At 42.2% G+C, this 27,970-nt stretch overlaps 1 protein-coding gene across 1 annotated transcript; it reads right to left on the bottom strand.

The window, feature by feature from the left end:
* Positions 1-27,970, bottom strand: BEND4 (BEN domain containing 4). The gene is made up of 5 exons (XM_058804231.1): positions 27,607-27,970; positions 18,419-18,985; positions 6,929-7,020; positions 3,414-3,654; positions 1-218 (listed from the first exon to the last, which is right to left on the bottom strand). The coding sequence occupies exons 1-5, from the start codon at positions 27,968-27,970 to the stop codon at positions 1-3; spliced, it is 1,482 nt and encodes a 493-aa protein (XP_058660214.1).

Raw genomic sequence — 27,970 nt, 5'->3', positions numbered from 1 at the left:
TCAATCTCCAGAAGCATCCTGCATGCCTCTGTTGAAGACCTCGTCCTGCGAGCCCGGGTGCTCGGTGCCCTCGTAGTAGGAGGTGCCGTTGTGCAGGAAGGTGCCCACGGCACGGCCCTGGCGTGCGTGCCCCACGGCGTCGCTGAACACCTTGTTGATCTGCTCCTCGGAGGGCATCCACCAGTCCGGGTTGGAGGTGCAGTGCATCCTAATGAACTCTGCAGGAAAACAAGCAAGCATTGAAAGCAACTTGTCTTTGCAGCATCTGGTATTGCCCAGGTGTCAGAAGCTCATGGGAAATAAGAAAGGAGGTATTGCTGCTCTGCTTAAGCAGAAGGAAAGCCTTATGGGGGATGCCATGATAATGCCACTTGGACCTATTTTATTTCTGCATAAGTGTGCTTCTCCACATGCAGTGTATGTTGTTACACCTGAGCTACCTAGGTGACTCATGGGACCTGGATATAAACTCCTTTCTTGTGGAAATACAAAGAACTAATTCGAAGTGAAGGCTGTGATTCAGCATGTGCAGTAAGTGTAAAAGCTAACATGAGCCAGGACATATTTCATTAGAAGCCTGTTGGTATCTATACCTCAAGGTGATTGCTGTTGGATCTTCCTGACCTCCCTCTGCTGGCTCCTTCAGCACCTGCAACCTGCAGGAGCCCCCAGCCTGCTGGAAAATGTCACTGCCATTATTTCAGTTTGGTGCTCCTGTCTGTTTGGGAGATCTTTCTTTTAAGTTCTGCTATTTTCATCTCCCTGTATTTTACACCTATTTTTTCAGAGACTAATTTGGCCTTAGAAATAGCTAAATGAGATCAGAGAGCTGATTTGGGGAGCCTTGCAATAGTTTTCAATGCAGGAGAAAATGAATTGTACTGCGTGCATTTTAGCTATTTAAATAGCTGCTACTGCCACATACAGCTATTTGTATGTGATGATTACATTTTTTATAATTTATTTTTCACATTCTTTGACGTGCTATATGCTAGGCTTGTAGAAGGTGCCCTGCCAAGTCTGGAGTTATAACTGCTAGGCATAGCTCAAATAGATGTATTTGGACTTTGAAACATCCAAATATGATTTTAAATGTGAGGGCATCTTATTAGAGATACTGGATACAGTGTAGCTCATATAGAAATGGAGCTGCTTATTTATTCTGTAACATTAGTAATTCCCTCATGCAGCATTGTGTGTCCCAGGATATTTTTAAATTCTATTTTCTACTGTTGACAAGCCAACAGCACAATAAGTGGTGTAAGGTAACTTCATTACTGTCACCACATCTCCAGACAGGGAATGCTGTGCTTTTACATGAGTTCCCGTGCCTGCAAGGTATCTCATCTGTTGGACAATTAGGATGTGATTTTTGCATACCTCCTCCAGCAGTGTGTCTGCAGAAGTGATAGCAATCTCTGTTTTAAATTCACTTCCCTGGAAATCCACACAAGCAACAGTAATTCCTACCTAGTTATGTTCGCATGTGCCCCCACACTCATCTTTTTCTCAGAGAAATGGTTACCATGTAAAGTAATGCTATAATTTAAGCATGCCAGGATGTTTTAAAACTGGTTCCAGACACCAGTCAGTTGTAGGAATATATTAAAAATATGTTTATATATATTTAAACTCTGAGTGCAGACAGAGAACCAATTTGCACTCTCTGCTATGGTGGAAAGGCATAATTAGTTGGGTTGAGAATTAGTCAGACACTTGTTACCTTGGCTTGTAAATGAGTAGGAGCTAGTGGCCAACTCTCAGCACTGGAGAAAGTTGTCATGTTCCCACCTACACACAAAGGCCCAAGGGGAGAGCTGTCTACTCTGCTTTCTTAGCTGGTCATTACATACTGCATGTTTTGGCTTTGTCTTCAAGCTTCTCATAATTAAAGAAATTACCCTTTCTCTTCCTCCCAAGGAGTGTTCCCTATGTTCTGCGTGTCCAGGACCTCAAAAAGAGACTGGCTACAAGCAAAATTCCATATACAGGTGCATTTACTATTAGTCTTGAGGGGCAGGTGAGAGAAAGGGGAAGAAAAGGGTATCAACACTGTGCTTGTGCATAAATTATTAGGTGATACTTAAAGTAACTTAGTAAATGCTAAAGTACTTGTTTCCAGCCTTCATTTCCCAGAAGAACTTCTGGGCCCCTGCTCTCTCTAGGCCTCTGCAGCACAGTGTACAATGAATTTGCCCTCCAATCTAGCTCTGATAGAGTTCTGCTAGAGTCTCATACAGCAGCTTAAAAGATTATTTTGTAGTACAAAAAGGGCTTGTTTGCCTCATTTGTCTGTATGTTGAATCTGAGTTCATTACCTGGTTACATCAATATTGTACCCTAACCTCAAGCCTTATCTACTTAGCCTTGTTGGATTCTTCTACCCTAAATGAGAAGAGGCCCATACATCTGATGTGTATAACCACTTGGGACTCCAGTGGGATGAGTGAAGATATTTTTATCACTGACTGACCACAATATAGCTTCTTATATTGCATTGATTAGTAAAACATTCTTGAGATTAGTTCAACCAAAATTTCACGTATGTGCTCAAAAAATACTATAAAGTTAACTACGAGTTAATTAAAGAAATAATAAGCATATGCATTTATACAATGCAGATGTTGAAACTAAAAACATATTTTTACTTTGGTTTTAAAAAGTCCTGTTTTGTATGTTTTGTTATAAAGCTTGCTACCGGCCTTTTCAAACAATTTTAGGAAACATTCTTTTCAATCTGTACCCTTTCTGTGCAATATCCTCACTCTCTAACATTGTGAAATGCTTGCAAAACTCCCCTCCCTTTTCAGGCCAAACATGGGAGAGTTCTTCCCTAATATTTTAAGGCAATGTTGCATCAGTATGCATAAAAATAAGGTAAATTCCGGACAACATGCTTATGTATACTTTGTAATTAACCTGAAGATATTCTTGACCCTAGAAGATGTTTTCAAACCTACTCTGAAACTCAGCTTCTAACTCCAATGATGCACTGTCTTCTTGTGCATCATATTCTTACTAAACATTAAACTGTAACTATTCCTTTGGTTAGTTTTGCTGTGTATTGCTGTTAACAAATTACCTGAGCTTATTATAAAAGAGTGTAATCAGGAATGTCTGGTTTTGCTTCACTGCTTTTTAAAGTGTATTAGTGTCATGTGCTCTTGCATTTGGGTCCTCTCTTAAATAAGAGGCCTTGTTTTTTCCCATCAAAACCACCCCAAACACATATATTATACATACATACATACACACTTGTATATATGTATGAAAAGAAAGTGGAGGGTTTCTGGGTGCTTGCCACCTGCCTGCAAAACCCCTTCTAGTTCAGCCAAAAATGCTTCTACTGAGGCAGAGCCAATGTGGTGAAATGAGATCACATATGGTGGACACTGAGCGAAAAGATGCAGTACCTCTGAGACATGTTACTTTAACTGGATCCAGAGGACGTCTTTCAGGACCTGTCTCTCCTGACTGCACTGACCTTTTCCTTTTCCCAAGGCCGCATGAGTACTTAAGCTCATCGGTTGTGAAAACAAATCTGATGAGATAGCGGAGGAGCCGTCGTCCGTCTTTCTTGGAAGAATTTACAGCCTCATCCCACTGTTTACTAGTGATGTAGACAGGGTAGTTGTTCAGCAGCTGCTTACTCCCCTGAAAAAGTGAAAGATTTCTGTTGCTTATTTTACAAGGCAGATAAGTGAAAATGTTAGTTGCAATAAAAGATACATTTTTAACTATCCACGATACTGACAGTGAAACACAACCCACAGTGAACACTTAATTACTCTTACAGAGAATGAGTACTTCTAAAATTACATTTCCATTTTCTAGAACTCATAGTGGGTCAGGTACAATGAATACTTTTTGAGAGGCGTAGCTATTGATAATTTCCACTTTCAGAAGCAAGTTAAAAAGAGTTAAGAATCAGCAACTGGGCATACTATTTAAGTGTAATGTTTCTTCTTAATATGGTAAAATGCATAAAAAGGGTCTTTGAAGAGCCTGATCAAATGGATCACTTCATCACAGCTGATAGTTTCCTTCAGAGGCGACTCTTTTGGTCTATTTTTATAATAAATTTATTACTTCTGTAGAACACACCTGAAACTTGACAGCAATTATGTTACTGTGAAAAATGTAAAGAAAATAAGTAAAGCAACTATGAAAACTAAAAGCTTCATTATTATTAATGAATGCTGTATTAACTCAAATTATAGCTTTAAAGAAATGCCACTGTGTCAGCTGGAAAGAAATTTTGCTTTTAACCTTCATAATTTGTGTGCTTCGATATTCCAACATTAAATGAATGCTGTGGGACTAATTACGGGGATTCCTGTAATCCACACACATTTATAAGCCCTCTTAAGTCAATTGTACCTCAATTGTATTTAATTTTTGAGCCCATAAAATGCTACAGTTCAGGATTACCCAATTAATGTAAGATGGTACTGTTAATATACTTGAAATAATTGAAGTACACAATGAAAACCCAAACCACACCCTCGTAGATGCTCATTCACTTTTACAGCTGCCCCTCTTTATGAAAGCACATAAATCTGATAGCCCAATTAGTGAACCCTTTGTGTAGCCCTGAGGTTTGACAGGAGCCTGCAGTAAGCTAGAGAAACGCAGGTCAGATGCTCATGGAGGTGCTCAGCCACAAGCCACACTTGTGGGCAAGTGCTGCAAAGTTCTCACTTCCAGGCCTTTGATATCTGAAAACTATTTTAAGGACTACCCTTGCCTCCTTTCACATATTTATTATAGCATCCTGGGAGACAGCTTGGGAGCACCTTTGAAGTTTTTCCTCAGGTATTTGTTTTTAATTTTTTTGCGAGTTTGATAAAATATGGAAGATTGAATTTAGTGAGACTGTGCTGAGATTATCATTAGATAATCTGTATAATCTAGAGTCACACCACCTCCCAGTGGGGTTAGCATCACTGGGGGCTCACCTGTGTGATGTCTGCTACTTGGTTGTCTTGCTATAAGCTGCTGGCAAAGACAGCTGTGGACAAACCCAAAATGCTGCAAAGAAAGCCAAAATGTAAGGCAAGAGATGGGCTTTGTCTGTCTGAAGAGCCACTCCTCCCCAGACACCTCAACACTTCACTCCCCTGTAGCTGTAAATTCAAGCTCTCACCCCCAAGAGAAAAACCCTTCACCTGCAGTCTAGCCCTGTTAAATCTGGGGCTTTCTCTTTGCACTTCATTTTCTCCTCCCATCACTGCAAACAGGTCAGGGTCAATTCCTGCCCCTCCATTCATGACACAGGCAGCTGCTTTAGTTTTAGCCCATACATGATCCCCTGGGAAGCCTGAATGTCTGAAGAGCTCTGCCATGGAAGAACATTACAATCCATCCAGTTCAGCTCCTTGTCCTCTTCCAACACTGGGAAGGAGTTGGGGAAGGAAGAAGAGCAGAGGGGCAGTGTGGAAAGCTCTTTGGAGGCAATATATTCTTATGCTGAAGTAGCTGTGACAACTTTGTCACAGGGGAGCTGGCAGGAGTACTCCCTTGGCTTGTTCCACTGCATCAGTACAAAGGACCACGTGATCCCCACACTGGTACTTAATTGCTTTTCAGCAGCTAGTTCACATCCCTTTTATATAAAGTAAGTTATTTTCCTACCTTTGATTTCTGAAACCTATTTTTTCCTATAAAAATCCTTTAGTGAAGCAACAACCATTCTTACTGATAGCACAGCAGAGTACAAGCTGGAGGTGACTGTAGGTGCTGCCCTGCTGCCAAGCCCTGCCAGGCCTGGCTAGGGCAATGCAAGCCCACAGTGGCACAGGGTTGGGCTCCAGGCTTGCTCATGGGCATTAGGGACAGATGCTCACGTGTGGCTTTGCTAAGCAGCAAGCTATCCTAGAAGCTATTCTGTGTTTATATATATATAGCACTGATGAAAATCAGGTGCAGCAAGGCCCAACATCTAGATTTCATGAGAGCTCACACTGCTATTAACTGAGGAGAGGGTAATAAATTTTGTGTAACTCCTCAGCCTCAATTTTATAACACTTCTCTCTTGTTCCCCCTGAAATGTAGGATATTTTTCCTCGTTCTTCTCCAAGGCATGATATAGTGTTATGCTACTCTGTTAAACAATTACAGGATTCCTGCTACAGATACACTTTCATTGCTTCCTCAGAGAGTAAAGCACTTCTGGGCAAAACATTCTCACTAAATATATGATGTGGTTTGGTGTGTCCAGCAGTCATTAAACTAAAACAAACATAAAACCTCCCAGAAATTAAATAAGCAGACTCTGAAGGAAGAACCAAAAATACAAACGCATCTCTGCTTATATTTGTACATGATAAAATTTATGAATAAAAGATTAATATCTGTGTGTTTAATTGAATAAAAAATTCTGTCACACTGTGACAAGCTATTCCTTGTGAGACATTACAAAACAGCCTCAGTTTTTACAGTACTTGAAAATTTTAGTTAAGCAAAAGAGCATTAAAAAAAGGAAAATGAATCCTTGGATGATAACAGTTAGTGATAAATATAAGTATGTATATATTAATTTGCACAGGATAAAACTGAATGGAGGAGCAAAGGGATACACCCTGAACTGCAGCATGCCACGTGCAGCCACACTCAGTCACATAGCTACAGCTGTCACCAGGGAGCCCCAGCCCAAATTCTACCCATAAATATGAAGAAAGAGGAGAAAAAAGCTACCCAAAGCAGGGCAAGCACACCTGGTGCTGATGCAGGGAGTTAGGTGCTGCTCAGTAAAATAATTCTAGACGATACTAATGATGTGTTTCCTCCATTTAGGGTATTACTGTACCTAAAAATGACAGGTTTTAACCTGTTTTTCTACTAAACGCCTACTGATTTATTTGCCTGCATGTTTGTATGAATTATCCAGCACAAAGAGATGCAGCTTAGTGTTTTCACTGTACACTACCTCGGTTGGGTGGTCTGCTGGCTGGGGTACCATGAGCTGGTTGTGATGCTGAAGTACAGTCTTCAAATAATCTAAAACCGTCTGGCAGGGCACTGCATGAAACAAATTGCAATTACTGTACATTAGCTGTAAAGCACAAAATAGAACAACAACATTAAATCAAGCAGTGTTCCTTAGTATCTCTGTTCTATGTCTGTGAGATTTATTTCAAATAGGAAATACTTCTCATTTTGATTTGTGAAGGTATTTCATTTAATAAATGTACAAGTATTGTATTGCCTATACTGAGATCTCTGAAATTACTTTTATTTCTCTGCCCACTAGTTTTCAAAGGGTTTTTTCCCAAGTTTGAAATTATAATTACTCCAAATACAAATTAGGTCAGCAGTAATGATAGTAAGAAAAAAAAAATCTGTAAATACTGTAAAAATCCCAAACCATACAAAGGAGGAAACATTTACTGGACCTAAATAATGCATTGATTAACATGTAAATATGTTTAAATATTTTTGAAACTACAGTCTGATTAAATATACTAAAGAGATTCAATGACTTGTATACTCCAATTTGTACTCCCTCCCTCCTCCCAGATTTATTATAAAACTAGGTGTTAGGCAAATTGCTTTATTTCTCTTTGCCCTCATCCTCCCCGCTTTCCATTCCCATCACTCTTATCCATTTCAGTAGTGGTACCAACATCCTATTCCCTTCTGTTGAGGTGATAGGTTAATTAGGGATGATTCAATTATGGGTCTCTCTTAAGCAGATGCTGCCACATCCCTGATTAACTCTGGAGTATTTTTGAAATACAGCTCTTTTCTCCTGAGCCTGAAACACCATAGGAGAATTAAACAGATATTAATCCAACATTACAACTGGCTTGTGCAAGACTAAATAAGCATAGTTTTTAAGGTACCTTATGACTTTCACATTTTGAATGGGTTGTTTTTGTATTCAGATTTAATCATAGCTTCAGCTCAAAACCCAGAAGAAATATTTACATTCCTTTTTTTAAAATTACTATTTCTTGGCATTTTATTATTTCTTTTCTGAAAAAATGTGGTGTGTTTGGCTTTATCTTAAGCTGGCAGTCTGGAAGCAAGCACTGAAATATCTGAGAATGTCTGAAGGTAGGATTTATGGGTATTTTGCCCTCTTTCCTTGGCATTTACACCACACAGCTTACTATGCCCCTGTCTAGGCAGACAGGGTGCAAAACAAAATTACTCTGTGCAAAACAGACCCTTTACTGTAGGATAAGAGGAGTTACATCCAGCCCTCTGCACACAGAAGTCATGCAAAGTGCCTGATATGATGAATAAATTTCTATGTTATTGCACCCCACGTTGACTTTTCTGTAAAGACAACCCATCAGTGTATTTACTCCTGCTTCTGTTTTCTCACACAGTAAGTAATCTCACTGCAGGCTATCCAGGGATGTGTTTACCTATGTTCTTCCAAGGGTTTTGGGCTCAATTGAGAAGACAACAGGAAATTACTTAACCTGTTATGTCCCCAGCAGATGAAGTGCAGCTCTACTTGAACTCTGTGCTGCTGATAAAATGCCTTCTCATTACCACTGAGAAACATGAAAGTACTAAAAGCTGGCCAAAGCTTATAAAAACTTCTATCCTCATAAAAGCAGCAATGTTTTGAGCAGAACATTGTTTGACTTTTTTTAACCCCATTGTAGTGACTGGAGGATGCTGATCACTTCTGATTTTAAAGCCATGATACAGCACAGTTTGCTGTTGGTACAAATAACCTCAACCTTTCAAACACCAGGTGCTACTTGCAAATCCAAACTTCTTGGGCTGCCATATTAACTGAAGCCTAGAGGAAACCACAAAGAGGGCAGCACAAGGTGGAGAGTCAAAGCTTTGGTTTTGCTGCTGTGTCACTCTTATGGCTCTGCAGATATTCTCTTTGCTGAGAACTGTTTCCTCCAAACCCTTCAGGAAATGTAGCTAAGAGCCTGGGGGTCCTAGCTGGGAAGATGAATAATCATTTAAGTCTATTAGTTTATTTACTCTGTTTATCTTTGATGGGGTCTCCACAGGGTTAACAAGACCATAGCCCCATGGGCTGATACTCTGCATGCTTATGCAGGTATCACTACCAGGACATCACCAATAGGGATTTGCTCTTACTGTAAGCAGTGGGAGAGATACCACCATTGAGATAACACTTGTTATGATTTAGCAGAAAGCTTGTGGGGAGGCAGTAATTTTCCTGCCCTTTAGGGAAGAAGTTTCCACAGCCTTTACCTTCTGGAAGTGCCAGTCTCAGAATGGACACTGGAGATGGCAAAGCAGCCTGGCCTGCAGAGAATGAAAGGGCAAGGTCTTTGCAGGAGCTAAAGGGCAAGGAGGAGTGGGGCCCGCAGGGAACCCGGTGTGCCAGGGAAGGCTGGTCTGGCTAAGATGTTAACCAGGACACATGCAGGAGGGGCCGGTGTTTGCTGCCATTGATGCAAGTTTAAGATGTTGTTTTCTAGGTATCTGTATGTTGTAACAAGTGCTTATTCAGCGCAGCTTGTCACAGCTTTCTCTGCAGAGAATCCTAATTTCTAATGAACAGTTGAACAGTGACTGTGGTGGTCACACCCTGTGCCAGTGACAAAATCCAGGCTATGGTCTCTCAGCCCGAGCTGCCACACAGGACAGCGACTCCCTGGACTAAATCCTCCTTGCAACAGACAGCATCAGTGGGTAAAACACCATAGAACTCAAGCAGTCATCTCCCAGTGATGCAGTTTCTACCCACAGGAACATAAACCTTATTTCAAGTCTGCATTCTGTTTTCCTTCAAACTGGGCTTTGCAAAATTTTTTGGAAAAGAAATGGAAAATGCCTGTTACTTGTTACATAATGAAGGTAAAGTAATTTCTCAATTTTTTCTTTGCTAAGCCCAACACTGACCTTCCAGAGGTGCTGGGCTCCCAATAAAAGCAGAGTCCCTACACCTCCTTACGTCTCCTGTCTGTACAGCTGATGGCCGTGGGTTTTTTGGGCAAGCTGTGCATCAACACCCAAGCAGAAAGTCACTGTGACTTCCCAAAGCCTTTCTCAGGGCACTGAAAGCACTCAGTGCCTTTCCCAGCGCATTTCCCAGGAGCTGAAGCCAAGCAGAGCCACGTTCTCTGTGCTCCAGCACACAGAGATCAGCCAGGTCTGTCACCTCACATCCTCCTCTCCCACAGCTGCCTCTGCACCTCTTGCAAGCTCTAAGCAATGACTGTGTGCTCATGGATTAAAGTATTAAAAACATGGGTTGTGAACAGCTTCACAAAAAACATCCCTCCAGAAATTCAACCTCATCATGGCAGTTTTCCCGAATTTCCCGAATACAAATATATTTGTATTTTTAAATCGTGTTTTGTAATTTAATGTTATGTAACACCCTGAATATCTGCAATACTCATCAACCAAACTTTTCATCTCATCAAAACCATAATTTGGCAAGATGTAGCCTGGTACTAATGCCATTATTCTGGTTTAGCACTCTATTAATTGAAGCTGGCATCAGCTGTGCAATTAGTTTGTCTGGCTCAGTATCAGGCCAACAAAATCACCATCATCCAGGACATGTCCTTTTAAAAAAATCAAGATACTATTTCCATCTTTCAGTCTTCTGAAGCATCCAAAATATTACAAAGCATAAAGAAAAACGATGGTCAGAATTGCGTTTTTCATGTTGGGTTTAGCTCCTGAAGTGAGCTGTCCAAACCTCCTGGCTTTGCAAACATCAGCCTTGGGTAGCAGCTGCCTTGAGCCTTTGGTAGTGAGCTGATGTGCACTTAGGGAGGAAAAGCTGTGATGTGCAAGCAGCTACTGCTCTCCAGAGTCCCAGCACAGGGAGGCAGATGGGACAGGCACTGAGGCTGCAGTCCCACATGAAGCTGCTGATGAATGTGTGGTAACACCCAGAGTTACAGTGGAAAGGGAAAATATTTCTACCTGCTTACCATCACCATTATATTGGTGTGACTGCATCATGCTATCCTCCACAAGTACCAGAACAGAAATAGTCAATGAACAGTTCCATATTATTGATAAAATCTATTTCTGTGTGATAATGGTCCAACACTGTTGTTAGGATGTCATATTTTTCCTTTATTTTGCCAGGGAAAAGAAGCCTTCTCTAGACAATGCTCCACATTTAATTTTAATCATTAATTTACCACTGACCCAACTGTTTTTTACACATCACCATTAACTTCCCCTTGAATCCATTTGTTATGTTTCTAACTCTTCCTTTTCATTCCCTCTAAACTGGTTGGTTCTGTAAGCAACATTATACTTTTCCTCTTAGATAGCCTTTTGGGGCCTTCAGCGACATGTTTTTAATGTTTCTCAATGATCACTCATTCTATTTTTTTTTCTTTTTAAACCTCTGCCTCAGATAATTGTTTCCAAATTTTTATGAAGGGCCATGAGCATCCCTATGATTGGTTAGAGCTGGGTTTTTGCTCATTATAAATGTTACTGGGACACAATCACTTACATGACTTACACTGATATCTGTCACAATGAGAACTCTCATTTATCCACCCAAAAATCCACTGCAGCCTCCAGTGTAAAACATTACAGGGCTGTTTACATTGCCAAAGCACAGCACTGTGAAGAGACGCTCGGGCTTGCTGTAAATACAGCACATCTCCAAGGTAAATAAAGTGTCTCTCCAACCTCTCCTGCAGCATCAGACAGTCCCAGTGAGATGGGATGGCTCACCCAGTTTGGCTGCATGTGTCTCTGCAGTGTCTCAGCCCCATAAACAGACAGTAAGAAATCTGGTTATTCTGCAATCAATAAGATTTTGTGCTCTGTAGCTGACACTGGCTGGTATTCCTCTTGGTGCTCTGCAGAAGATGAATCCCTCAGCACTCGAGACCATTTAGCTCTGCCTCACCAGAGGGGAGGAAAATGGGGAAGGGTGTACATGTACTCCACCCTGCTCAGGCCAGCAGCTGCTAGCTCAGACTGGCCCAGCTCTGCACTGTGTCCTCCTTCACCTGACCTTGAGCAGCGCTTCTCTCCGAGTTCATTGCAGGGCATTTCTAAATTGATGCTCGACTGTCAAAAAGATGTAACAAATGATAGGGAACGTGCTGACGAACCACAGGGCTGTGTGAATTTCTTATAGCATTAATGGAGATGCCTTTGCTGCCTGAGATTTGAACAAGTGTGCATGGCTTGGATTATTTTAGCTCATACGGTCATTTATTTCAATAGTCAGCTGAAAGCCAGTAAAAGCTGCATGGATGGTCCAAGAAGATGAGTTTGTTTGGAGTGTGATGGGCTGGAAAAACAGCAAGGGGCAAGGGAAGATAGGGGAGGAACTGATCTCAGTGCTCAAGAGCCCGCAAATTTGGATATTTGTGACTGGATGGTAAAATAAAACCAGCACTCATTTGTAGCGAAAGCATAAAGCAGAAATCAAAAGAATTGACACAATCTGTAGGAGGGTGTTAAAGATTTCCTAAACTGACCTACATGCCAGCTGAAAACAGGGAAGGGAGAAAAATTCAAGGAAATATCTCATTACTTAAAAAATCCCTCTCAGCTGTGTTTTCCAGGCAAATAATTTAATTTCTATAAATCTGCATCTGAAAAGCCATTGTACTTTTAGTTTTCTTTTGCAATAGATTTCTTCCAGAAAAAAGAATGTTCCCCTCCCATATGCCCCTGGGATATACACCTCTGCATAAACAACAGATTAAAGAGATAAAACAAGGCAGCTGTGCATCTCATTTAAGTGATGCTGACACATGTTCCTGTGGCTTTTATTTTTGTCTGTGCTCTCTCACTTTCCATCTACTCATTAGAAAGAGCCTCTTCTGGTGATCCCATTCAGCAGTGAAGTCTTCCCTTTGGAGGGGACATCCTCTGCAAACCCCTCTACTACACATTTCTACTGCTGATAACTAACAGGGAAACCAGGAAGTCCCCTGTGAGAAGGGACAGCAGTTTGTGTCACTAAAAACCAAGTGTTTACCTGCAAAGGCCAAACCAAAGCTGAGACCTGGGAGTTCATCCTTGACAGGCTGAGCTGCAGCTCCACACAAAACTCTCACCAGCTCCGGTTTCCCAAGTTGGCTGAGAAACCCGATCTCCCAAATTCTTGTGGGTTTGTATCCAGAAACACAGAGAAAACAGATAAAGCAAGCCCTGGTCTGCTGCAATTACATGTTTCAGTAAGTTTTTGTACTCAGGTTGCTTTAGCAAAGTAAGCTATCACCCCCAGCAGCAAGCAAAGCTGTGCTACAAATTCAAAGGGGTTCCTGTGCCCAACACTGGGTGACCGCGCTCGAGGCTCTCTCTTCTCACTGTAACTTTACACTTTGAAGCTGAAGAGCAGAACGAGGCCACAGATCAGACCAAAACATCCAGAACATCAAGGGAAACCAAAGAAGTGGTTAAATGTGAACATGAAGAAAAAGGACAAAAAAAAGGACATGAAAAAGTGTTCATCATAACCCTTGATGGCTGCTTTATCTACACTGTGGCTGTGGTAGGCTCTTTGGAAACATGAGGCTCTGAAAGTATAAAGGGAGACAGGATTTGTAGGGAAAAGTAATATCTTTTATTGTATCATCCAATAGTCAGGAAGAGGAGTCAAGCCTTGGGCATACAAAACCTCCTGGAAAACTAGTCTGACTTTTCAATTACACTGATATTAACTTTACCTACAAATCCCACTTTGCTTTGGCTACTTCCAGCCACCATGAATGCAGCCTCTATAGGTGACCAGGACTCACCATTTGAGGGGGTTTTCCTTCCCCATCCCTCTGCTATTTGCTGGAGTATTTTTTGCTGCTGGGCTAACAAATTTAGAATAATCATTGAATTTGTCACACACTGTTTCATATACTTACTAAATCACAACTTTTTACTACTTTCAGATTGCTTTATCCAAAACCATGCAGCAAAGCGTGCTCCTGGGAGCACCAGGAGACAAACCCTAACTCATGATTATAGACCTTTGCTTTAATCACCTGAAAATATTTTTTCCCTTTCAGATAAAAAAGTGTGAGAAAATCATGCTGATTATAATGAAGAGCTGTTTAATATCCTCATGGTTAAAATCCACGTCTTGTATGCAGCTCCACAAATATGTCTTTAGATTTACTACTGGGAAAGTTTCACAGCCACAGCAATTTCTATACAGAGGAAAGAAACTAGGAGACACTTTTCTTCTCATGTGGATGGATTACTTTGTTTTGTTCTTAATGATCTCAAAACCTTAAAGAATCAATGATGAGGTTGCCAATCTAGGTAATTCCTTCCAGGAATTGCCTAAACTTCAATTATTTTTCAGAGGAAGACACGCTAACACACCGAATGAAAATGCTGCTCTTCCATTCAGTTGAATTGAAAACTGAAAATGCTTGGTTAATATTTTGCCCTAAAAAAAAAAAATATTGGGAAAACTGGACAAGTTGAAAGAAGTTGCACTGCTTTAAACCCCAAGCACTAAAATAGAAATTTTTTTTTCATTTATTCTACAGCTGGAACAATTAAGTTTTCACACAAATTTAAGTATTGTTTCAGTCAAATCAAATGGGGTTTCTTTGAGAAAAAAAATCTACCCATCCAGCAACCGAAATATATGGGGTATTTTATTCATGTAATCGTTTCTCTCCAGTGGTGATCTGCCAAAGAGTGATGCTAGGCTACAGGCAAAATGATCCTACAGAACTGAAGGGCTCTACAGCAACAGGGCAGAGTCCTGAACACTGAAAAAATCTTATTTTCTGTGTCCAAAAGCTACAGGAGGATATGTCTTCTGTAATATTTGTTAAAAAAAGAAAAAAGTGTCATTGCCTTTACATCTGTAGAGAAAACACTCTTTTTTGTGGTAGTCTCTTTGTGAGCCTTGCTTTGCAAAGCTTGAGGCAGAGATGTATAGCGGCAACTATTTTTAGATCGCAAACTCTCATGGATTTTAAAAGGGCTTTTGCATATGGAAAGTAAAAAAAAGAAATGCAAAGTATTTCAGGAGAAGGACAGAATGATTCATATTATACAGCAGAAGGGAGGGGTTGGTGCTTTTATATTCTGCTGGCAGAGTTGCTGGCGGAGCCCCAGTGCCCGTGGGGAGGGCACGGCGCGCGCTGCCATCGCCCCACAGGGTCCCCTGTCAGCCCCAGCCAGCAGCTCTGCACTCGCTCCCCCAAGCCTGGGAAGAGAAACCACCATGGAAAAATGTCCTGCCCTTTCAGTGGCTCCATGGGGACAGCACGGCAACCTTCACACCCACCTGGCTGCCCCTCGGCTGCCTCCCCACACGCTCAGTGCCTCCCCTGGCCCCGCGGACGGCCTGAACGAGGGGGATGAACATGCAGGGAAGGAAGTTTGGGCTCTGAGGTTACTTTGATGTGATAGATGGTGGCACACAACACTGACACTCTGCAGAGGGCTTTCTGTCTCCCTCCTGTCTCCCTCCTTTCTGCCTCCCTCAAGATGTATGCAACATCTTGATGGGCCAAAAACAAACAAACAAAAGGCACAGAGAGCAAGCTCCTGTTTACATACAGAGCTGGGCAACACAGAAAAATTTCTGCCAGCTTTTTTGGGAGTAGGAGCTCACAAGAGCAAAATGAACACTAGAGACAAAAATAATTAGACATTGCCTTTAGCTGATTTTTGATTAACTTTGCTCAGTGGTGGCTGTGTGACTGCCTGAGGATTTCTGTTCTACCATGTAGCAAAATCTCAGGGACTTCTGTGGCTCTTAACACTTCTGCAAACACATGGGTAACTTCAGATCTATTTGGATGTGTCACCAGAAAGCAGCAGATGTATCTGATGATGATTTTATGCTGGCAGGTGAAGTCCTACCTCCTTGCACATCTTTTATGTTTGTCTGCTTCCTTTGATACTCTGTAAACAAGGAGTTTCATGACTCCTGGGGGGTGTAAAATGACTATGATTATGCATGTTTATCACTTTTAAAGGGAGATAAAGGGTACGTGTGATGACCCAGCTAAATACTTGCTGTTTAACCCAGCATTAATCCTAGCAAAATACAGGCAATCACAACAGGATTCAAATGATAAAGAACTAAAGAATATGAGTACAATTAATTCTAGTCAAAATGGTCTTATGGAAAGTAGAACTTGCCAGACTAACTTGATTGTCATTCTTTGATAAGTGTATAGATTTGCCTGAAAAAGCCGGGCTGAACAATGTAAGACACCCAGACTCCTGAAGGGCATGTCACTTCCTACCATGAGTTAGTTGATTGCAAAAGTAGCAACACAACACCAGCAGACCAAACCAAATATGTATCAGGAACCTGCTATTGACATCCTAAATATCTGTCTTTGCAGGAATCACCATTAATAGGAATGTTTCTAGAAAGGCCCAACAAGGACTAACAACACCTTCAAAACTATTCAACATTCCTAACCAGTATCACAAAGTTAATTTAAAAACAATTTGAAAAATTCTGGATGATACAGAAACTGACAAATCAGCAAACAGTGGGCAAGCGGGACAATCTGGAACACTTAGTACATGAACACAGACAAATACAAAATGTGTACTTTTAGGAAGAAATGTGCACAGAATGAGCACAACCCACCAGGGAAACCACGGGTACAAGTGAAGAGTCTATTCACCTTTGATCAGGCTCATAGGAACATATTGCATGCATTTCCAGTGCCCAGATTTTAAAGAAATTAGCAGAAGGGGAGGGAAAAAACTGCAAAGAAGGATTCAGGTAATTTGAGGAGTTTCAAACAGTTCTGTTTGCTTTGTTTATTTAAAATGGAAATTAAGTCAGCTTTCAGTCTGTAAGTACCTTCAATCAGAAGAAGTACCAAGACCTATAGAGCACTTCATTTAGTGGAGCAAAGCATAAAAGTCAATGGCTAAAAGCTGATTTCAGGTAGTCAGGCAGGGAACAAGGCACATATTTTCACCAGTGTCATTAAGCACTGGAACCAAATGTCAGGTAAGGGATACAGCCACTGCTCACCAGAAACTGGAGGCTGTGCGAGATACTACTCAAGTCAAATACAAGTTATGCATTAGTGAAAGTAAAAAAATAAATTACTGTGTTCAGTACAGGTGACTGAATGAAAGCTGTCAGCCAGGTTAGAGACCCTACAGGATCACTTCTGGTCTTACACCTGAAGGTAGGACCCCCCAGGAATTGAAGTCCACACAATTCCCTTTGTCACACAGTTCCAGATGATGTACTAACCCCTGCTGAAACCACTGAGAGTGCATGAGTCATGGTAACTCTATGTTTTTGGGAGAGGTGAGGGACTTACTATAAATTTTGGGTTTTCTTTGCACTGAACAATGCTGCTTATGGGATTTGCCAGCATCCCTATGGACCAATGCACAAAAGAAAAACATGATATGATACAAATAATGCATAGTACATCACTGATAGCTGGGGAGAAGAATGATGAAGACTACTGCTTGCATTTTGCTCAGATTTTGCAACTGCCTCTACATGTTGGGGCAGTTATTGGTTACTGCCTTCTTCCTTTCTGCATAGTTAGCATCTTTGAAGTATTTTCTCTCTTGCAGCTCATGCTGTACTAGACATGCTTTTCTGCCATTTTGAGATCAGTTCAACTAACTCTTTACGGATCTACTCTAAGACCTTGAGTTCAGGTAAAAAAGGTGCTGCTCCCCAGTGTTTATATGTGTCAAAAGCATGATGTATGCTTCTTTCTTTGCTAAATTCCAATTTGCTTTTAGCATTACTATTTGAGGTGTATTTTTGCCTGTGCTGAAAGTTTAAAAAATACAGGTCCAAGATACTTTGCTCTTATCCCATTCCACTCTTCAAGTATCTTGGCTCACCTGAAAAGTGAGAGGTCCTAGGTGTAAAGAGCAAGAGAAGCTTTTCACAGAAGGGGTTTCTATTTGAATTCTTTCTCTCTCCCAGTGGCTTCTAGGTATTGCTGAACTGGAAAAGTTGTTAGGTTTTTATAGGGTTTTTTTTTTCAGATTTATTTGAAGACGAATGGGAGGAGATGTAGTAATGCTTCTCACTAAGCTAGCAGCAATTAAGGAGAAACTGTTCAAAGTAAAAGCCAAAATTATTTCAGGTAAAACTATGGATATAACTTTGAATAGTTTCCTTAAGTAACCAAAAGGCAGGAGCTCCAAAAGGAATTAGGTTTATAAGCTGTAATGGCAATTAAAGAACCAGACAGATAAAGAGTTATGAAAGCTTATGTTTGAAATTACTATGACAAACCACCAAATTTATATTTGGAATTTGGGATTACAAGTACATCCCACCTGAACACACCTTACTAGTGTAGGACTCAATATTCATAGAGATGGATATCAGCAGGTAGTTTTCCACTGGGCACAGCTATAGGAATTTTGGCTGGAGACAAATTCCAGTGTTTGATTATTATGATTTCAACCTTTAAAAAATACTAGAACTTTAAATAAACCATCACCCACATTATTTTTATCACTCCACAGCAACATTACATGGCAGGAGATTATTTACCTGGAATGCTCTCCAACTTTCTACGAAGCTCTTCATTTTCTTGTTGCAATGAAATTACCTCCTGCTCTAGCTCTTGACACCGAGGGCAGTAACCTTCTTCCTCTTCCTCCTCTTCCTCCTCTGGAAGTGTAGAAGATGATGGATGACCATGAGATTCCGATGTCGCTGGAGATGTCCATCCACCTAAAGTGTGTACTGGAGAGGCTGAAAGTGGATCCACATCTGCCAAATGGCTAAAATCATTTATTGATGAGGTGTTCTGAGAAGGGAAGCTCCCAGAAAGCAAATAGTTCTGAAGGGAATCAGTAAAAACTCTCAGAAAGGCTGAGGTTTGTTGTTTCTTTTGCATATACTGCATCTCTATGTCTAAAATGTCTGACGTCTGACTATGGATCATTTTCCCGAGCTGACAGTGCTCTTGTCTTTCACTATAATTTGGGTTTTCCTGCTTTATACAAGAAATCATGGACTGAGAGTGATTGTTGTCCAGTAGTTTTCCACCACAATTTAAGAGACTTAGAACCCGGCTGCATTGTTGAGCAAAGGCATCCAGAATCATTCGACTCTCTGCAACAAAAGAAAAGATGAATCACAGAAACTTAATGCAAGAGGTTATGCCAGGCAGTAGCAGCTAGATGAATGTACACAACTGTTTACAGTAGCATGCATTTTATTTCTGAACATATTAAAATTATGGCTTCTGCTTTAATACTTCTGCAACACTGTGATTTAAAACAATCCTGACTCTGTTTCTATTTTGAGAGTACCCTTGTGACCTTGCTGTTAATCAGAAATGCATTGTGATGATAGACACTGCCTACTGACATCTTCTTTCAGAGGGATTAAGTCAGGAAAATGGGGAAGAAAATACAAATGACATCCAATTTGCTACAAGTTCAAGTAAGTACTGCCCAGAAAGCCTATTTCAAGCTGTTGGAGGGCATTAACTCTACATACTTGCAGGACTTTGCACCGTACCTTTGTCCTATGCCCAGTTCCTCTCCAACAAGGCTTCCAAGCTTTGTTATTTCTCCTTTTTGTCTTTGATGCACTTGTTTGACATTGGGCATGGGACACTCCACACAACTGACCCTAAATTCAATGGACTTTGCTTCTGTTCCTTTTGCTCTTGGTTCCAGGTATGTCCAGGAAATACCCAGAGTGATAAGCACAAACCCCTCTCCTTAAATCAAGCAAAGGCATGCTGCAGGTTTGCAGGCAGGCCAGTATGGCACAGTGGAGAGTGGAGTTCCTCAAGATGCTCAGCACACAGTCAGGAAACTGCACAGGACTGTGCAGCAGTTTCTGGAGACAGCAGCTCAGCTCTGGCATTAGGACAGGGATGCCGTGCTGCACCTAGTCAGCTTTCCTCTCATGACAGGAGGTGTCATGTCTCAGGGAGCAATAGCAGCTACAAGCTAAACCTACAGAGCAGGATGGCTCACTTCTGCAATGTCTACATGTATAGCTCAGGCTGCTATAATACTTCCTGAAACCAGACAGAAAATGACCAGCATATTTATGATACCACCTGTTAGGCTCCCCAGCAAAAACAGTACATTTTATTTTTTTTTACCTTATTCAAAGCTAATTTCCTCTAGGTATCTAAACAGATGTAACTAACATTTTGCAAAAGAAAAAAAAGACTGGTAGGTTAAAGCACTGCCAATTTTGGAGAGCACTTCTCAGGCAGGCTTGACTTTTAGAAAGTGACAAATGCATTTACTTTTGAAAAGGCAACCTGCTAGAGATACATGAGACTGAGCACCCCAGACCTTCATTTACCATAACTTCATCAGTGGCCTCATAACACTCATAACACATAAAGAACAGAAATGTTCAGAATTCAGGCCTTTAAGGGGTGGCACTTTGTCACCGTCGTATTTTCTGAAAAATCCCTTCACCAGGATTTCTTCTCCTGGGAAGCTGAGAAGCCTCAGAGAAAAATTAAAACAGTAATTATCTAATTCACTTCTCCTGTGTTTTGCTGCTTTGGAATGTGGTTTGGACATTGTTTACCAACTGGCCATTGTTTCATTGGTTTCATGTGAATTATTTTGACTTAATGACCAATCACTGTCAAGCTGTGTTGGACTCTGAGGAGAGAGTCACGAGTTTTTCATTATTCTCCTTTTAGCCTTTTGTCTGTAACCTTTCTCTATTCTTTAGTATAGTTTTAGTATAGTATCCTTTAATATAATATAAGATAATAAAACAATAAATTAGCCTTCTAAGAACATGGAGTCAGATTCATCATTTCCTCCCTACAACGGGGGACCCTGAAAATACCACAGCACTTTTCACAGCACTTCTTCAAGATCTACCACTGCCTGGTGGAAAATCTACTTTACACTGAGGTCACTACAGCTGACCTGAAGAATATTTGAAACAACACTAATTTGCATTTGTACCATGCTCCAGATCTCTGAAAGAGGGCAGGGCTGAAGCAGCATACAAATACTTTCAGCCTCAGATGCAGCCAGAGGAGACCTCCCTGGCACAAAACCCGAGGATGTGATCTCCTGAGGACAGAAAAAACAGGAACCTGAGGGTCCTGGGCAGAGCAAGCCCAAGCCCAGTGCTGGGCTATGAGGCTGCCTGGGCCATGCAGGGATTGCCCAGGGGAAGGACTGGAGTGGCCCTAAGACCACTGCAAGCATCCTCAGCATCAGCCTCCTGTGTTTATGAGCCATATCACACTCCTGGAGACAGGCTCAGACTAATGAAGGCAGATTTCTACAACACCTCTCAGATCCAGAGCTTTATGCAATACCCTCTGACCACACTAAACTGCAAAGGGCAGAAATGCCCAGGCACTGCTCCCCCTTTGCAAGTGGATGCCAGTGAGGTACCAGGTCCATCACCCACTGCCTCTCCTTCTCCTTTCCTACACTAACCTAAGGCCAGCTGTCATTAACCCTTTTACAACCAACGCCACTGCAAAACAGCACAGGAGATGTAACGTGAATTAGAAGAACAGAATCCTGGTGACATGGCAGCTTTAAACCAAAAGGAAATCAGGAAATTCAAGCATCACTAACACCCCCAAGATGTGCTTTCTTTGTTTTACTTCTTTCCACATTTCCTCTTTAAAATTATTACAGGATGATATTGACTGTAACTTTGCAATCCTACTACAGAATGGTTTTTTCATTCATTTTAATCCTATAATCTGATTCCAGACCTGAAGTCATCTATACTGTTTGTATTTTAATCATTATTGTCTCTGTTCACAAAACAGTTACGTATTCTTTGCATATCCTTGTTGCATGGGGACAAGATATGAATGAAACAACTGAAAAGGGATTAGACTCTTATAAGAGATGTTCCTCCAATATTATGGTTTATTCTAAAAACAGCAAAAGGTAACCTGACATTCAAATTACTAGTTTTGAAGAATACCAAAATACACATTAACATCTGTAAAGATTAAATTAATTATTAGTTTTGTTTTAAAATTTAATGCATTAGGCATATTCACTCTGATAATGGTTTAAAATGTAACTGAAATTTTATGCAGAAATGACATTATTGATCTAATCTTCAGTATCAGATCTATTACAAAGACACAATAACAGCAATTACTGATTTTTTTCTTAACTTCAACCCATACTCAAAGACATAAAAATGAGCCATGACAAAGCAGGGCTCATCTGAAAGGCTAACCCAGAGATCCCAAATGTTTTTTTTCTGGGTACTGCTGGACAGCAATAGCGAGGGATACCCTCAGCACATATTCTGGAAATATCTGCCTCTGTGCTGAAGTAGGTTCTACTTTGAAGAGACTTTTACACCAGTAATAGTGCACACACCCACAGTCTGAACAACCTTAAATGAGAATGATAACTGCAGTTATTTCTTATGATGGAGAAAAAAAAATGTTGTCCATTTAGCATATATTGTAGAAATTGGTATTTCAGCTTTTACAGACTGTCTATAATTAGAAATGCAAGCACTGTGCAATGTCTAATCACTTAAGAAATGACAAAAAGTTGTTTTTATGTGATTACTACTGAATAAACACCAATCTGTGATTCTTAATTGATTTAACATAATGTATGTATTTTCTATGAAAGTAGGATTCCAGTGAAATCACTGCACTGGACTCAAACAGTGTAAGCAGTTTATTAAAGTCTTATTGTGATATTCCTTTTCCTTATTACCTTGCTCACCAACCATGTAATTCTAATGTCTCAGACCCCAGAGTCTTTAGTCTTACAGAGCTTCTATTGACTTTAACTAGACATTTGCCTGGAGGTGGACTTGCTGCCTGAGACCCATGAAGTGCTAAGAGAACAGGATTAAACTGCTAAAAGCACAAGTATTCCTAACTAGATTGTTTGGGACTGCAAGCAACCAGAAGATACTATCATATGGCAAATCAGGTACCAACTCCCAGACACAGCATCTTTACATCATTTTCTCACTGACTCTGGGACTAGGGGAGGTTCTCAGCTATCCAACTGCCAGACTGAAAACAGGGTTTAATATGTCTGAAACTCACTCTGATAATTTACACTAACTAATGCATCAAAAAAGATGTCTGGAAAATTTGGCAGGTACACCTTCAGCTTTTCCCACAGCTATGGATCTTTTCAATACTTAGATCAGACAGCTTTATTAATAAGCACTGTGTTGGGTCTCAGTGGCTCTGGATTCAGGTTGTGGCTTTTCCAAAGTTTCCTTTGTATTCTTGGGCAGCTGGTTTAAAAAGTCATCTTTATAATATTGAGTGGGTCTGCATACCATACATTCTCCCCTGCAGGGAATGTATTCATTGGTATTTAATTTTCAGCAAGATTGTGACGTTCAGGTTCCTTAGCAATTCCAATTGTCTCACTCTTCACCTTGCAGTGACTCAGCCCTCTCACCTGATTATTTGTATTTCTTGATCTGTTTATTACAATATTTTTATTAACTGAGATCCTGGGGCAGCAGCCTTGTACCCCTCAAACTGGCCTTTATCCAAGCACAGAGACTTGGCCATTATATTTTTAGATATGACCACTGCTGTAAATACTGTGGTTAGGTCACAAAATCGAGAGCATGTGACACTTCCTATGACTACAAAACATTTTCTTGGGCATTTTGCATACAGATCATCGAGACAGTCCAGTGGATTAAGACTATAAGTGTCTGGCCATTTCAGTACTTATCTGAGAGATCTGCTTCCAGATGAGGGCTCACAATTTCTAAGGTAAGGTCAAAACACTGATCTTCATCTTAGCTGTTCATGGAACAAACTGTTTTTCTGTCTGGGCATAACAGAGCTTTATTAACTGGTCATTTTAAATATGCCATGATTTTGGCACTGCTAACAGGTGTTACTAGCTCTGCTCTTCTTCCTCTGCTTTCCATGAAAGCCCACCCTAAATTTTAAGCTGCACTGTAAGGTCTACATCATGCTTTCCTAAGGAAAAGGACTTTCTTTGGTGGATTATGGGACTGTTCAATGCACATACTACCAAAGACAGATAGTTTTCATTCCAGGAAAATAATGTGGATAGATTATTAAAGAGTTTATATTTTATAGAAGAAAATAGGTATATGCTGGTGCTTTGAATGAATCCATCCATGTGGCTCACAGCAGCAACACCAGAGTAACCTCTAGAGGAGAGAGGAGGATTGTGCTGCAGTGCAGCTTCACATTTCTCATTGTAAGATGACATTTCTCATGCAGGATCTTTCCCTGCATGATGGGGTCTCAAACTAAATTTTTCTTCACCATGGCACTGGGTGGAAAATTCCTGTTTTCCTTCCTTTCCCTAGGCCCTCTTCCTGCAATTCTGCTGGAGTCTGGAGGTGAGAGTGGTCTCTTAGAGAGCAACCAAGGAAAAATCTGGTTACCCTTAGGAAGAGTTCTAACCATTAGAAAAAGCTGCAAAAATATGGAAGCATCTTCAGTCGTGACTGTGTTTGAGGTGCCCACTTTCAAAAGCAAACTTGGAGCTGTGAATCCCAAGTGGCCAGAAATGTCATGCCTGAAGTTTAGGAATCACCTGCATTAAGTGTTTAAGTTGTTGGCACAAAGTTAGGCATCCCAGGAGTGGTGTTTTACTGGCTATTTGCTCACTGTTGCCTGCACAAGTGAAAAGGTATCAGCAAAAAGAGGGGTATCTTTGAACCTAGGAAGTGGGTATCCCTACAAAACTGCCCTACAGCACTCCACCCCTTTATTCAAGTAAGCACCTGCCAAGTGTTGAGGATAAATTAAATGGGCAAACTGTACACATCATGGATGGTGACTGCCTTGTGGAGAATGCACATACAGCTGGACACCTTCTAAGGGGATAATCTGTCCCTCCCTACAACACCCACCCATCACTTGAGATGAACCTCTGGCTGAGAGGTGTTCTGGGCTTGTTTCTCATGCTGCTGTGGGGAGCACAGAGACCCCACAGGTGCTGGCCAAAGTACAGGGTGACTGTGCATGGAGAACATGTAAATGCTCTCACTTTCCAGGGGCAAAACCCCAACTCTGCTTCCCCAGGGGTGGCCCGTGCTATTAAATTGGCTCACACATTAGTTAAGAGGATTTCAAGCTTCTGGACAATGGGATTTCCTCACATGCATACAGCACTGGGGTCCCAAATAGCTTCCTGCTCATCCTAGTGGTGCTACAGCTCCCAGGAAAAATCTGCATGGTGTTCCCCCATCACCAAGCAGGAAGGATGGGCACACAGCTCAGCAAAGCATCCCTACCTATGGGATTAAAATATCCAGGAGATCTAAGCCTTGCCTATTGCTTTATAGAATCACAGAACGTTTTTGCTTGGAAGGGACCTTATAGTTCATCTAGATCCTCACCCCTTGCTGTGGGCAGAGATACCTTCCACTAGACCAGGTTACTCAAAGACCCACCCAGCCTGGCCTTAAGCACTGCCAGGGATGGGGCATCCACAGCTTCTCTGGGCAACCTGTTCCAGTGCCTCATCAGCCTCACAGTAATTTTTTTTTCCACATATCTAACCTAAATTTCCCATCTTTCAGTTTGAACCCATTACTCCTTGTCCTGCTTCGGTTCCTCTTGAAGAGTTCCTCCACAGCTTCCCTGTGGGCCCTCCTAAGATATTGGAAGGTTGCTATGAGGTGTCCAAGCAGCCTTCTCTTATGAACAGCCCCCACCTTCTCAGCCGGTCTTCAGAGGGACCTGCTCCAGTCCCCTTTCCAACTTGCGGGCCACCTCTGGTAACAGCTTGTGCAAAATACAACTTGTACACACTGTGGCAAGTTTCTGGTTTGTTTCCTCCTGTTCTGTTTCTCTTGTAACTTACCCGAGCAAAAGATGAGTTGGGACCCATATAGGAACCTACAGTAAAGCCTGAATGTGCAGCTGAAGGGACAGGGACCTCAAAGAACTCTGGGGCACACATGGCAGTTCCTTCACTCTCTTTAGCATAGAACTAAATCAAAGACAAGCCCTGAAGCCTGCTCGAGGGCCTGGTTAGCACAATAACGTCAGGAAAAACAGTCCAAACTTCCGCTCATCGAAGCCCAAAGGGCTTTGCTGTTAATATGGTCTCATATATCATCTACCAGACAGCTGAATGTTTTCCATGGTGTCATCTGCTTCTGTAAAGAAATGTAGGTGTCACATTTATCATCAGTGTTTTGATTGTGGGCCACAAAGAATACTTAAATACCACCATTTGGGCATTTCATATAAGAAACAATTTCATGAAGAAAGATGACCTTCTGCCACGGATCACAGAACTATGCCTCAGAGATGTGAATTCTCTGGCTAATCTATTCAAGTGTTAAACTTTTTTGGTAAAGTACTTGAATTATTTGTAACAAGACACGCTAAATTCATCCACAAGGCTACTTCTAAGCATAAACAGGCATTAGAACATAGCCATATATCCTATTAACCAGAGTCGCTCCCTGTTTAGTAAGGAAATGTCATCACATTTGTTACAAAGGCAAACAGCAACATACCAAAACAGGATCCAATCTTTCTAAATAAATAAATCAATGATGTGTCAAAAATTAACAGATGAGTTAATATACCCGATGATATCAAAACCAGATGGTGCTTCATAATATTCATCCTGTTCAGTCAAACCCTGAATATATTCTGGACCATCAGTATATAAAATAGGATGCTGCTATTTGTGATGGCAAACAAAAGCAATCATGCCTGCCAAGCACATACTATAACAGGCAGCATTTCAGCTCTGCTAGACAGAAAGTAATTAGAATGCTTTTAATGTCCAAAAGAATGATGCTGATAGGCTGCCACAGATGTGTAGATTTATGAATATTTATATGGTGGTTTATAGCTGACACTTTTATCAGTTGAAGAAGATAAAATATCTGCCTGACTCAAAAGCTTGACAGTCAGGTTAATAAAATCTCATTAAAGAGAATGACCTATGCAATTATATAGGATTTATTGTAATTCATTTTTGATTGTACTCTGCTTAAAGATGCAATTTCCCATTTCCTGATGCCAAATTTAGGTTGCATATCAAGATCTACGTGGTTTTTAACTCCAAGCCATCACTAGAGGAAAGATATGCGTTCAGCATCTCGGTATCTTACACCTTTAAAGAAAAAAAAAATAATTTGATCTCCTGTTTGTCACTGCATCTTACGAAAACGGTGCAGACAAGCAGCCGATCTATTTTCTTTCTGTTAAAATCACCACCGCTCTCTCTATCAGCAGCCTCTCCATTGCCAGCAGCTCCTCCGGTAGCCGGCCCCAGCCTGCCGCCCTCCCCGGCCGGGCGGAGCGGGGCTGAGCGGAGCGGAGCGGCCGGCCCGGGGCTCCCCCCGTCCTCCCCCGACGCCGGCAGCAGCAGCAGCAGCAGCAGCTCTCGCTCCCTCTCTCTCTCTCGCTCCCTCCCTCCCGCAGGTGCGCACCGGCCGGCGGCGCCTGCCCCGCCAAGTGCTGCGCGGCCGCCGGCACAGCCCCGCCGCCGCCACCCTGCCCACGGCCCCGGGCACCGTCGGCCGGGAGCGGCCCCGCCCGCCGCGGGAACTTCGGGGTGCCCGCGCACCGGACAGCGCCCGCCGCCCGCCCCGTCCCCGCCCGCCGCCGCCCCGAGCGGGGCTCCCCGCGCCCCCCGCCAGCCGCCCGGGAGAGGTGCGCGCCTCGGCGGCGGAGCCCGCAGCCCCATGCCGCTCCCGCCCGCCGCAAAGTGCCCCGCGAAGTTGCGCGGAGGAGAGAGAGGAGTTGCGGGTACCTGCGCTCAGCTCCGCGCCGCCGCCCCCCGCCACCGGCGGGCAGGGGCCGTAGCGGCCCGAGGAGCTCGGGGCCGGCGGCGGCGGGCGGGGGTGGCCCTGGGCAGCGCCGGGGGCAGCGCCGGGGCGGGCGGGCCCGTTGGGGAAGGCGCCGTGCGGCGCGTAGGGCAGCGGCTCGGCGGCGTGCGGGAAGGGCTGCCCCGCTCCGCGCCCGCGGGGCACCTCCACCATGGTGGGTCTCTCGTAGCGCTTGGCCAGCGCCGCCCGCTTCCCGGGGAAGGTCTTCAGGACGCTGTAGGGACCCCGCTGCTTGTAGATTTTGGGGGTGCTGGGCCCCTCCTCCGCCGGCTGCATCTCCTCCTCCAT

Source organism: Ammospiza caudacuta, chromosome 4 (genome assembly GCF_027887145.1).
Source record: "Ammospiza caudacuta isolate bAmmCau1 chromosome 4, bAmmCau1.pri, whole genome shotgun sequence".
In the NCBI taxonomy this organism is placed as follows: domain Eukaryota; kingdom Metazoa; phylum Chordata; class Aves; order Passeriformes; family Passerellidae; genus Ammospiza; species Ammospiza caudacuta.
This window is presented reverse-complemented; position numbering and strand designations above follow the sequence as displayed.

Excerpts from the sequence above, each read along its gene's own strand:
- BEND4 (XM_058804231.1), bottom strand. The coding sequence starts at position 27,970 with ATGGAGGAGGAGATGCAGCCGGCGGAGGAGGGGCCCAGCACCCCCAAA. Across the intron at positions 3,655-6,928 it reads CAGCAGACCACCCAACCGAG|GGGAGTAAGCAGCTGCTGAA; the intron begins GTAGTGTACAGT and ends TCACTTTTTCAG. Across the intron at positions 219-3,413 it reads TAAAGTAACATGTCTCAGAG|AGTTCATTAGGATGCACTGC; the intron begins GTACTGCATCTT and ends GTTTTCCTGCAG.